Here is a 13,863-nt window from a genome sequence, read left to right on the forward strand (position 1 = left end):
AATGAGCAATTTCCCTGCTCCCCGTGAAGCTTGGCAAATGTCTCTGGCTTTAAACCAGAGTCTGGGATTTGGTCAAGTCCACAGTACTTATCCCCATGGTTACCATGAAACTATTTGACAGATTAAAATCTAATCTAACACCTAGGCAACACAACTGCCTTCCACTGCCCTCAATTATCCCACTGACCCAACCTGGCTAGCCCCCCTCGACACGACTATTGACCCCCCGCAACCTGACCCAACTACTCACTCACCCACCTACCCATTCATTCACTAATTTTCCAAGATTGAACCTTAAATTTACCATATGATGTGTAAAAAAAAGGTGCGCTCATCCTACTACCCCGACTCCACTTTGCTCTAACCAAATTTTCTGATTGACACCATGCTGCAATATCTGTGAACGTTGGGATTTGAAGATCCTGGAGGAAATGTGCAGCAATGGCGAGTTGGGGGAATTTACAATTGCAGCGAGAAGCTACTCATCACTGCTCAAACCTCCCTCTGCCTTTACACACTCTCGCAAAACCCATCTCTTTGATCAATTTTTCTGAACATCTCCCAAATCGCCTCTTCCTTTGTTCTATTTCACTTGGGTGCCTCTTTGACTCCACTTGTCAAAAATATTTTTGGGATGTTTCCTCCATTAATGCTGCTGCTCCACAAGGCGTTGTATAAATACAGGTTACTATTGTTGTAACAAGGACAAACACATTTCTGATCACCTTGATGTTCTTGTCACATCATAATTCAAGATTTCACTCACCTTAAGAAAGATGCTCAATGCTCATTAACATTTAAAACAGTTATTCCTCCACTCTACCTAGCTTGTCAAGTTCACTGAATAAAGTAAAAATTTATTTCTACCTATGCAATAGCAACACACATTTATAGAACGAAGCAGACTTTCAGTATTTTTCTTTTAATCCCAATATTTTCTCCACCACCAACATGCCACTCACCTCTTTTTTCTAGTAATTAAACAGTGGCTAAAAACACAAGGTGAATTGAAGAGATTGGAACAAGCCTGAAAGCAAAGGCCTGCCCCATTGTTCAGTTCCAGAATGTTCTAGGAATGCTGCTGGATTGACAAGTGATGGAACGCTTGCCCAATTCTAGCTCTTCATACAAAGGACAAGAGTCGTAGGCGATAAGGGATTTCCACAATGTGCAACTTTTTTGCTGCTGATATTCCATGGAGACCTCTCTGACTGATTGAAGTAAAGTCAATTGATGATCGCTTAATGTCTTAATGCAGTAAAAGTCTGATAAGATCGGACTGTTCAGAAATGATGGGACTCAATTAAAGCAATAAGTGACCTTATCAATTCTTATCTCCTTAATGCATAAATAGAATGGTAATCAATTGGGATTGAAAATTTATCTTAGAAAGCAATTTCTAATGATAACAAATGCGATCTTATCAGAGGTTAACTTTAGCCCCAAAGCGTAAAATCTTGCGCAGATTTTTTTCCATTGGTTGTGTTAAAAACTATACAAAACATTGCAAGAGCCATTAAAACTTCTCCTTCTCAAAGCATACGTGGTTCATTACAGTGGAAACAAGGCCAAAATGCCATCCAGTTCATTTTTCCTACATGACAGATTCCTCTTTTTTTTGGGAAAAAGATATAGGAATTCCCCAGTCCAGCTTTAGCTTTGACACAACCTCTTTCTGTGATTGGACGGCATGGTGGCACAGTGGTTAGCACTGCTGTCTCACAGTGCCAGGGACCTGGGTTTGATTCCTGGCTTGGATAACTGTCTGTGTAGAGTTTGCACATTCTCCCTGTGTCTGCGTGGGTTTCCTCCGGGTGCTCTGGTTTCCTCCCACAGTCCAAACATGTGTTGGCTAGGTGGATTGGCCACGCTAAATTATCCGTTTGTGTCAGGGGGCTAACTAGGGTAAAGCATGGGGTTATGGGAATAGGGCTTGACTGGGCCGAATGGCCTCCTCCTGCACTGTAGGATTCTATGATCTATGATTATGTAAAGAATCTATTATAAGCACCAATGGTGAAGCAATTCTAGGCAGCACCTGGGTTAAAATCTCCAGCTGCATTCACTACATGACTAGCTGCCCGGGTAACAAAATAAATAAATGAGGGCCAATATATTGCTTTTATTTCAAGGGTCTCCACAATCTCCAGGCACACCTGCCTTCAGATAAAACTGCTACTTCCCGAGGACAGCTCACAGGAAAGAACATTTCTGATCACCTTGATATCCTTGTCATGTCATAATTCTCAAGATTACACTCTAATCTTCAGAAGAAAGATGCTCAATGCTCATTAGCATTTAAAGCAGGTGACAATTACTCCTCCACTCTACCTGGCTGTCAAATTCACTGAATAAAGTAAAATTTATCTCTACGCGTACAGTAGCAACAATCATTTATAGAGCCAAGCAGACTTTCAGTATTTTTCTTTCAACTCCAATATTTTCTCCACGACCAACATTCTCTTTTTCCTGCCTCCTCCACCCTCACCTGTAACTAGTATTGCAAGGAGCTCATGAACATTTTGATTCCAAAGATTGAGACCATCCTATGTTTTATAATCCCCACTTCTGCTTGCCTGCCAGGCCAGTGGCTCCCTGTGGGTCCTGATCTTATCTCCTTCTCTAGCTTCTCTGCTATCTCCCTTCCTGTCCTCTCTTAAGTTCATCTTGTCCACTCCCAGCTCTTCCAATCCTATTCCCACTAAACTACCAAACTCCTCACCCCAGTCTTCGTGCTAGCTGTCAGTGTCCTACCCTAAAGTACAATCCCAGCTCTTCAAGGCTGCCACCAGCATTCTCTCAAAGGAAACTACGCTTTCTTCTGTCCAAAGATGTGCGGGTTAGGTGCATTGGCCATGCTAAATTGCCCCTTAGTGTCCCTGGTTGTGTAGATTAGAGGGATCAGCAGGGTAAATATGTGGGGTTATGAGGATAAGGCCTGGTGGGATTGTCATCGGTGCAGACTTGATGGACCAATTGGCCTCCTTCTGCACTTTAGGGTTTCTATGATTTCTACTCTTTCTTTGCAAATTACTGTCAATCTCTAGTTCCCTAAATTCTTCGCATATGTTGTGGCCACCTAAATCTTTGCCATTTTTTCTGTTACTCAATGTCTAAATCTCTAAAACAGCTTTACACCACCCTCCGTCCCACATCAAACACTGGAACAAACCCTAATCAAAGTCAAAAATGACATCCTGTGATACACCATCCCTCTGCATCTTTCCTGAGCTGCCCGCAGACACTGACACAGTTGAGCACACGACGTCTGGCTGAACAGCTTTGCCCCTCACCCGTTAACTGTCCAACTACACCCAGAGAACCTCCTGCAGTAGCTTTATTTCCTGCTTTGGCACTATGATAGAATCCCTACAGGACAGAAGGAGGCCGCTTGGCCCATCAGGTCTGTACCAACACCAATCCCACCCAGGCCCTACTCCCATAACCTCATGTATTTACCTTGCTAATTCCACTGACGGTAGGGTCAATTTTAGCAACTTAGCCCACACGTCTTTGGACTGTGGGAAGAAGTCGGAGAAAACCCACACAGAGAGCAGACTCCGCACAGACAGGGACCCAAGCCGGGGATCCAACCAAGATCCCTGGCACTGTGAGGCAGCAGTGCTAACCACTGTGCCACCCTGTTTAGATTCCTCAAGGGTCCTTGGATGCCCCTTCCTATTGCTGTCTCTTGATGACATTATCCAAAAAGAGAGCATCAGATTCCATACATAGGCTGCCAATAACAAGCTTTACCTCATCAACATCCTTCCTAATCCCTCCACCGAGTCTGTGTTGTTAGACTGCTTGCCTTGCATGCTGTCTTGGATGAGACACAGTTTTCTTCAATTAAATATAGGGGAGCCCTAAGCCATAGTGTGTGGTCCCCACCACAGATTTGGCTGCTGAGCTATTCATTCCATCCTGCCTCCCCACGGCTTTTATCTTGAGCCGAATCCAAACATTCACAATCTTGCCAACCTGAGCTGAAAGCCTAACCCCAGATTTATTTCATCACAAAGAATGCACTTTCCACCCCTCTAACCGAGCACAGTACCGTCCATACAGTGATGTAAAGAGGCACATGGCCTACAATACAAAAGCAGGGATGTACTACCCAGGCTTTATAAAGCTCTGGTCAGACTACATTTGGAATATTGAGAGCAATCGGAATATTGAGACCCTGTAAACTAAGGAAGGATGCATTGGCCCTGGTGGGGTCCAGGGCAGGTTCACGAGAATGATTCCAGAAACGAAAAGCTTGACGCATGAGAAGCGTTCGAGGGCTCTGGGTCTGTACTCGATGGAATATAGAAGAATGAGGGGGAATCTCATTGAAACCTGCAGAATACAGAAAGGCCTGGATAGAGTGGGTGTGAGGAAGCTGTTTCCATCAGCAGGAGGGACTTGGATCTGAAGGCACAGCCTCAGAATAAAGGAATGATCCTTTAATACTGAGGTGAGGAGGAATTTCTTCAGCCAGAGGGTGGTGAATCTATGGAATTCATTGTCACAGAGGCAATGCCATGTCATTGAGTTTAAGACAGGTTCATGATTTTTCTTTCAGCGAAAGTTTCAAAATGAATCTCCCACACTCTGTGCACTGCAGAGTGCGCTAGTTTGAAATTCATAACGCAAGAACATAAGAAATAGGAGCAGGAGTAGGCCATCTAGCCCTTCGAGCCTGCCCCGCCATTCAATAAGATCATGGCTGGTCTGAAGTGGATCAGTTCCACTTTCCCGCTTTCTCCCCATAACCCTTAATTCCCTCGTCTGTCAAAAACCTATCTACCCGTGACTTAAATATATTCAACAATATATCATTAAAAATCTCTCCCACTGGAGAGGCCGGCAGCATAGCACTGAGTGAGCCACTGCGCATGCGCTGATCTGTCGGTGCTGAGATCACCGCATGCGCAGTAGCCCCTCACTGCCGACTTCCTGATCGCTTTGCGATGCCCACATGCTGGTTGTGCGACCGCCCCACCCCTCCACCACTGGGCGCATGGACGTGTCTGGGCCAGCCCTGACTCTCCACCCCATGCTGAGCCACCCCCTCGCCTCAATCCCCCTCTCCCCAAACGGCAGCTCCGAACCCCTCCCCAACCCCCAGTGCCAGAGGCTTGGCTGGCACTGTCTATGGGGCATTACCCCATTCATCACTCCAGCGGGGTTGGGCTGCTAGCTCCCCGTTAAGTGGGGAACTGTAGTAAACCCCATTGCAGTGAAACATTCCCAGCTTGCTGGGCGGAAGGTGGAGACTCTAGCAGTCCTGAAGGCTTCAGTCCGGGGCCTGCAAATTACATGTTAATGAGCGTTTAAATAATTTATACGGCTCTGCACCAATTTCTGCAGTGCAGCGAGTTGGGAGAATCATGCGCCCCCTCTTCCCCCTTCCCCCCAAATCTGTGTGAAGTGAGTGAACAAACGAAAGACTGTGTGTTATATTGAGAATATAAAACATGTTCAGAATTCCCAAGTGAGTGATCTCCATTAACACGGAATTACAATTGAATTGTTAATCTTCACATTTCAGTCCAGCAGGATGACAAAATTATATCTGAAAGCACATTCATTTTTTAAAGCTAAATTAATTGTAAAATGTAGTTTAGAGAACAAAGACTGATCTTGGATTTGATTGCAACATTTTAATGTGCTTCCTCCCTCCCTACCTTCCCTACACAAGCACCTTCAACTTGAATGGCAGCGTAAATGGTGCATGTGCAGTTAAAAAATCTGTGGTCCTTGCGAATGGCATGATGGATGAAGTTAAAATCTAAGATGTTCCATTTCAGAAAATTTTCCCATCTGTAGACCCAAGTGATAACTGAAGCGTAACAGCATTGAGATTAGGACGGAAGTCAGAGGAAGTAGCCTTAATCCGTTCCACTTCACTGCAAATATATGCCATAGCTTTTATATATATACATGTATGCGCATATACATGAATGTGCTGTGAACATAAGCAATAATAATTTTATTATTCTGTTCATTTAAAATAACAACAAGCATTTACAGAACTCTTCAGTTGTAGTAAATCATCACAGGACGCATCAAATAATTGATACAGGGCCAAAAAAATAAGATATTGGTACAGATGACAAAGTTCAACGCATGTTTCGGTTTTAAGAAGTGTCTTAAATGGTAATAGAGAGGTAGAAGGGATGGAGCATTTGGGTTAAAAGTTTATTTATTAGTCACAAGTTGGCTTACATTAACACTGCAATGAAGTTACTTTGAAAATTCCCTAGTCACCACACTCCAGCGTCTGTTCGGGTGCACTGAAGGAGAATTTAGTGTGGCCAACGGACCTGAGCAACATGTCGTTTGGACTGTAGGAGGAAACCTAAGCACCTGGAAGACAGGGGGAGAACATGCAAACTCCACACAGACAGTGAATCGAACCTGGGTCCCTGGTGCTGTGAGGCAGCTGTGCTAACCACTATCCCGCCAATTTGGAGAGAGAATTCCAGAGATTGAGGCAAAACAGCCAAAGGACTGACCACCTATCCTGGGGTTAAGGGAATGGAGATGCATTGACTGCGGAACTGGGTGAACACAGAGCTTGTGGAAGGTTTACCAATGCAGGAGGTTGTAATGAAAGAGAGGGGAAAGACCATGAAGGGATCTGAACAAAGAATGAGTGCCATTTAAGAGTCCCACTTTAATCCTTTGTGTCAGACCAAGTACAGATTGCCCCAACGAGAACACATGACCCATACCGGAAGTTCGGTGTATTGTCTGACAAAGCCATGTGAAGCAGCAAGCACGGAGACAGCTGTTAACTTAGACATTATTGTACCTATGTATGTAATTTCTGGTAATTAATAAATATTTACTGTTCAACTGCCCAAGACCATGAATATTACGAGAAGATTGACCAAACTACACACAATACCTTACAATACGGTGGCAGCAAACGGAACTATTCAAAACCTTGCAAAAGAAAATTCAAATCCTGGAGAATTGTAGGAAAAAAAATTAAAGCAGCATTCTGACCTGAAGAAAAGTTCAAGAAGCAAAGGCGCAAAAATAAATCACCAGAAGAAAGCTCCAAAGAAAGAGCTGGAAGCTGGAGGCAGAAATTTAAGCCCTCGCTGCAGATGAAGACTCTGCTAGATCCTATGGAAAGCCAGTAGACCCAGCAGAGATGAGATAAAAAATTAAAATTCCTGGACAACATAAATCCTGAAGTCAAGTTAATTGGTCAGAAATTGCCGTCTAAAACCACAGTCCAGGAGGTACGATTCACGAATTGGCTGAGCTCACTCCAAACAAAGGAAAACAAAATTAAAGATGAATCCCGACTAAGTTGGCAGATTAAAACACCCACCAAAAGCTGGGATTTGACACTTCCAAGGTCAGAGAACATTGTGCTAGAGCAGGGAAGACTCTAACTATTCTTTCTGAATGTTAACGTTGGGAGCGTCATTACTGCAGGAGCCGCCAAAACTGGCGAATATGGAAATTACAGTATTAGACTTATCAACAAAGCACTGTGGCCAAGAGACCTCTGCCTACAAGGAAGAGATACATTATTCTAAATGCCCAGAGGAATCTGACCTCTGGTCACAGATATGGCTACGAACAATCTTTGAGCTGATATATTCACAACCAGCCTTTTTCTCTCGTGCAGGCGTGTGTGTGTAGCCTTGAATCTCCCCAAAACAGAAGATATCAAAACAATCTCTGTTGTAAACTTCATCAAACTGCAAGTTCCAAAAGATTCTCCCAACTGGGTGTTAGCTTTGAACTGTCTTCTTCCTTTGTAGAACGAGATTTGTCGACATTTGTTATAGTTGCCCAGAAGCCTCTCATTGGTTAGACATTCAGCTGATTAGCATGATACCAAGTAGGCGACAGACAAGAGAGGTGTTTCAACAGACTCAAGGGGCATGGTGGGATACTTGACGTTCTGGAATGGCTCATAGTCTGTGTAAACAGTAAAGAGAATTCAATCCCAGACAAGGTCGAAGACAAGCCAAAAGACTAGATAACATCTGCTGCTTCTGTATTGTCTCAGTGAGTAAGTCAAAGAAGCTCACTAGGTGAAGAATTCAATAGAATAACCAGCCACTAGTGGTTGCTAACAAGATCTCATAGCCATTAGGAGCAATTTAACAAGGTCCTATACTCATTAGCAAACATTAGCCAGGTCTAGCAGGAATACTTGAAAGAAAGAATTGTAAAAGGGTGTTGCAAATGGAAAATTTGAGAGGCGTTTTCCTTGGTTGTCTTAGTATCTTCTTCCAGACATGCTTTAATAAAGTATTTTATTTACTGGAACCTAAGACTACAGAGTAGCTGTTTTTGTCCACAACAGAAATAGACCCCGCGATCACAGAACAGACACTACAATTCCCAATCAGCATGACAATGCCATAATGGTGCTGGAATTGGGGAGCAGCCATCTATTGACAGCACACCTCACAGCGAAATGCAGAAGTGAGCTCAAGTTGCACCCTCACAACAGAGCCATCTTCCACCCCAGCAAGCCACACAAAGGAAATGGGGAAATAAACCATCTACAGGCAAGCCCAGCATTTGTCTGCCCTGTACATACAAGTGAGAGCAGGATGAATCAACCACTATTTGTCAGTTCACTTGAGGAATCGATAAGCGATTCAATGCCAGAAAGGTGAAAGACGACCCAGATGCCAGAACAACCTCTGAATCAACAGGTTAACCTGCAGTAGCAGAGCCTGCAGTTCCTCAGACAGTAGAGAACAAGATATGGAAGGGTTATAAGACCTCCAGACTGCCTGAACTTATGAATGATACTGGTGTTCTCCCACGAAGATGAAAACTGATTCCTGAACTGGCTCCTGACACATGACCCCAAGTCCCATTCTCTTCCCACCGCCCCTCAGTGCATCACATATACTTTAAATAGGATAAAGTCAATTCATTGAACTCGAAGTGTGCTGTTGCTGCCCTGGGCCTGCATTACTGGTCACAGCGAGTGTTCCCACAATTAGGTTAAGCAGCCAATTGCATCACTTACCAGTTACTTTTCCATGTGTGCCTAACATCCGTGTCGTGGATGACGTGTCTGTCGGCCTGCTCATCCAGGAAATCAAACATGTACTTAATGGCAAGTGGCAAGGCACTGCCGCGGTGTACTGTGCTGAACAGCGTCTCAAACAGGTCATCTACAAACTTCTGCAGCGTGCCCTGTAGAGGAGTGAAAATGTGTGCACTTAATTGTCAATATGCATCTACTAACAAATAATAACCAGAATTTCATTTATATAGCACCTTTAGTTTAATAAAACTGCTTAAGTCCTAAAGTTCCCCACAGAGGAATCATCAAAAAAAAAAGTTTGACACTGAACCATATAAAAATACGATGGGGCAACTGGTCAAATGGTTGGTCAGAAAGAAGCATCTTAAAGGAAGAAAGGGAGGTAGAGAGGGCTTTGTTTTCTTTTGTTTGTTCACGGGACATGGCATTGCTGGCTGACCAGCATTTATTGCCCGTTCCTAGTTGCCCGAGGGCTGTTGAGAATCACATTGCTGTGGAGTCGTATATATGCCAGACCAGGTAAGGATGGCAGATTTCCTTCCTTAAAAAGGACACTAGTGGACCGAATGGGTTTTTTCGATAATCAACATGATTTTATGGTCATCGGTAGATTCTTAATTCCAGATTTCTTTTTATTGAATTCAAATTCTACCATGTGCTATGGTGGGATTCAAACCTGAGTCCCCATAACATTAGCTGAGTTTCTGGATTAATAAGTCAAGCAATAATACCACTGAGCCATTGCCTCCCCATGGGAAGTAAACCAGGCAGCTGAAGGAATAGCCACAATAACCAATGTTTTTTGATAGTAAGACTTGAGAAAATGTTGTACAATAGTCCACATTGCGTCTAAAGGGATCTTAAAACCTGGACCAAAATTATACTCTTCCATCGTAAACTTTGCACGGCACCTGTAACCATTTTGAGTTTTTGGGTAGTGATAAACTTGCAGACCCCATCATTGTATAACCAGGCAGCATAGAAACTAAAACCTTATTGAACAATAACTATCTGAAAATGCAGCGAGAATAATACAGGACAGTGTAATTAACCATTTTAAAACTGAATTAAATCACTGCTATTTCTTAGGCAGGAATTTTCCAGCCTCACCCAGGTTTACCGGTGGTCGGGCCAGTGAGCCATCAAAATCGCAGCAGGACTGGAAGATCCTGCTGGTGTGAAAAGCAGAAAAATTCAGGCCTTAATCTAGAAAATTAGCATGTCGAAAAGCATCTACATTTTAAAATGCTAACACCTTGCCCATGCTTATTTTGAGTTTGGGATGTGTTTGTATCTGATGCTTAATTTGAACCTCCCTGGATGTGTCCGTGAAATTGTCGTTAATTCATGCATTTCCAGTACCTTAGTTGCCAGCAGTCTTGTCAGGTAGATTTCAGATACCATCTTGCTGCCACGGTCACCTTCCTTCTGGTCGCCATGATCGTGGTTCTTTACCAGATGCCACACTTTCACACCACTCTCTAAATCTGGGGTGATCATTGGGGCGCGGGAGCGCAGGCTGTCTGGACTTCCGGTATAGCGTAAAGTGGAGTCTAGAGTGGAAGAAAGACAAAGGTCTTTCAAATCGAGCTGAACAATTGTAAAACTATAGACACGTAGCAAAGAAAATGAACGACGGGTCACATCAGGCCATCTTGCAGCGTAATGTGAAGTTAGAAACCAAAGGCACATGGGAACATAAAAGCAAATTACTGCGGAGGCTGGAATCTGCACCAAAAACAGAAAATGCCGGAAATCTCAGTAAGACTGACAGCATCTGTGGAGAGAGAATAGAGCCAAAGTTTGAGTCGGGATGACTCTTCATCAGAACATAGGGCGGCACGGTAACACAGTGGTTATCACTGCTGCTTCACAGCTCCTGGGTCCTGGGTTTGATTCCCAGCTCGGGTCACTGTCTGTGTGGAGTTTGCACATTCTCCTCGTGTCTGCGTGGGTTTCCGCTGGGTACTCCGGTTTCCTCCCACAGTCCAAAGATGTGCAGGTTAAGTTGATTGGCCATGCTGGGGAATTGCCCCTTAGTGTCTAGGGATGCGTAGGTTAGAGGGATTAGTGGGTATAATGTGTGAGGATATGGGGGTAGGGCCTGGGTGGGATTGTGTTCGGTGCAGACTCGATGGGCCGAAGGGCCTCTTTCTGGCACTGTAGGGTTCTATGATTTCCATAGTGCACAATTTTATGACCTCGCTTGTCCCGAAACCGGAAAATTTCACCTGAGGCCAATGGACCTTCCCATGCACTGCCCCTCGTCCAGTCTGATTCCTATGGGAAGCAGGAGGGTAAAATTTCGATCATATTGTCAACTTGAGCTTACTTACTGCGGGGTACAAAATAATGATACCTTTGTGGAGAGGTCACAATTTACACTCCAATTATTTCCTCTAGTGATCCAAAGGTATTGAATGATTTGAAATTTTGTTAACTGCAGTGGTAACCACCACATAGTTGTGTCCTTGCTTTCTCTACTGTACAATAGATGATTCTATAGCTTGAAAGACCCATCATTATTTTTCTTGTTTGAAACTTATGTTCTGAAAAAAGCTGGTCATGGTTTATTATTGCAATAATTATTGGAAATACAGAAAAATCTGGAACAGATAGGTGATCTTGGATCAATCATATTTATATATCTGGGTATCAGAGATATACAGTAAGAACTCTTACAACATCATGTTAAAGTCCAACAGCTTTATTTGGTAGCTAGTGGCATTTTTGCTACCAAATAAACCTGTTGGACTTTAACCTGGTGTTGTAAGACTTCTTACTGTGTTTACGCCTGTCCAACGCCAGCATCTCCATATCATATCAGAGATGTGCCAAGGGCTTAAATTTAGCAGTTAAAGTTTATTTATTAATCACAAGTGGGCTTCTATTCACACTGTAATGAAGTTATTATAAAAATCTCCTAGTCGCCACACTCTGGTGCCAGTTCGGGTATGTTGAGGGAGAATTTTAGCGTGGCCAATGCACCTTACCTGCACATCTTTGGAGGAAACCCATGCAGACACAGCGAGAACATACAAACTCCACACAGACAGTGACCCAAGCCAGGACTTGAACTCAGGTCCCTGACCCTGTGAGGCAACAGTGCTAACCACTGTGCCACCGTTGCCACTCTCAGACATTGTCAAAGAGTTTCGCTGCAAACCTTAGAATTTGCTTCAATTTGTTTAGCATATCTCACAAGTGGGAAGTTACATTGATAGCTGGTAGACTGTCCAGAGAGCTCCAATCCCAAGTGAAACTAACAAAAACATTGTGCTGACAACAAGTTATGTCACAAACAGTCTCTGGTGATAGTGAGTGCACTGGGAGGAGTGGCTGTACTGGTGTCAGTAGAGTTAGTCCTTTGGATTTAATAACAGGTACCAATTATAATTCACTTCAGCACCTCCATAATAAACAATAGATGTTAATGAAGTCAATTAGGTTATGAGAGGCTCAATCTTGTGCGACCTTAACTTACCATAGCGGCTAATGGATGTCCGACACATACTAGTTGTGGTTGGAACATTGTAAGATGACGTCTGCTTTGGAACCAGAGCAACAACGGAACGGTCAGACACCTAAAGAGGAATTTAAATACTGTATTTAATAATGTGAAAACCAAACAGAACAATCTTGGTATCAACAAAATTTGCCTTCACAACAGTGAAATGCATATCCTCCTTCTTCACCTCAGTGTAGGCCCCGAGTAGGCAGCAGGGTCTGTCCTTTTGCTGCACTGATATGAGAGCAGCTGAGTTTTTAAGTCCATAATTTATTCTCTCTGACATGCAGGAGTAATTTTATACCACCTCGACAAACATGCATTTCCAATTATTTTTCTAACTCTCAGCACACACACCTAAATGACCCAAATCAAACAACTGTGCATCAATTAACCTAATTGAATATGCCAAAAAGCATTCAAGTGACACTCGCAATCATAAAACGCACTCTAGCAGTATGAAAACAAATATGAGGACCACCTATTTCTAAATGTCACGTGCACCTTGCGTTTACATACAAACACACAATTTCTTCTTTGCTCAGGGTCTTTCAGGACTAAAGGCTTTCATTTGCATAAAGGAGCAAAGATAGCCGAGCCAGAGCTCCAGCTGGAAGTGCAAACTGCAATACTGCCTTCCAGGATGTGGGGTAGGAATATATTCTAATCTCGTTTGTTTGCTGTATGAGAATCAGAAGCAAGGATAGACTCAAAATCCGATTTGGGCGAGTCACATGCAGTTTCCAACACTGCTGGGAAATCTAGGCCAGTGAGTGGGCCGCATGAGTGGTCCTCCTTCATCTCAGTAGGCCACAAGATTGAAATCGGACTTGTTCACTGACCATGTCCCCATGAATAAAATTAAATACATTTAATACACGCCGAATATTTCATAATGAGACACAGAAAATTCTTAATTATTTATATATTAATGGAACTCTGATCAGCTTCAAATGGTAACAACAAAATAAATATTTACACATTGGACACAGCGAGGGGGCACGGGTCTCACAGTTAATCTTGTGTACAAACAGCACATACCTCATTTCACTTGCTCTTGCTTTACATGCATATCACTTCAGTCACACCAGAAGTAAAAAAGCACGGATGGGAATCAGGAGTAAATGACAACCTTGCATGTGAGAAATGGTTGACATGGTGTCACATTGGTTAGTGCCGCTGCCTCACAGCGCCAGGGACACGGGTTCAATTCCCAGCTTGGGTCACTGTCTGAGCAGAGCGTGCACATTCCCCCTGTGTCAGTGTGGGTTTGCTCCAGTTTTCTCCCATAGTCCAAAGATGCATGGGTTAGGTGGATTGGCTACGCTAA

The 13,863-nt window shown here is 43.5% G+C and overlaps 1 protein-coding gene across 3 annotated transcripts in view; it reads right to left on the reverse strand.

Annotated features, from left to right (window-relative positions):
* LOC145356986 (plexin-A2-like) overlaps window positions 1-13,863 on the reverse strand; it is a 470,896-nt gene that overhangs the window by 13,981 nt on the left and 443,052 nt on the right. For all 3 annotated transcript variants that reach the window (XM_080210014.1, XM_080210012.1, XM_080210013.1), the window contains 3 exons: window positions 12,510-12,609; window positions 10,388-10,578; window positions 9,005-9,174 (listed from right to left, as the gene is read on the reverse strand). In XM_080210014.1, the coding sequence (XP_080066140.1) occupies window positions 9,005-9,174; window positions 10,388-10,578; window positions 12,510-12,609 (461 nt within the window). The remainder of the gene's footprint in view (window positions 1-9,004; window positions 9,175-10,387; window positions 10,579-12,509; window positions 12,610-13,863) is intronic.

Source organism: Carcharhinus amblyrhynchos, chromosome 22 (assembly GCF_965287045.1).
Source record: "Carcharhinus amblyrhynchos chromosome 22, sCarAmb.v2.hapA, whole genome shotgun sequence".
NCBI lineage: Eukaryota > Metazoa > Chordata > Chondrichthyes > Carcharhiniformes > Carcharhinidae > Carcharhinus > Carcharhinus amblyrhynchos.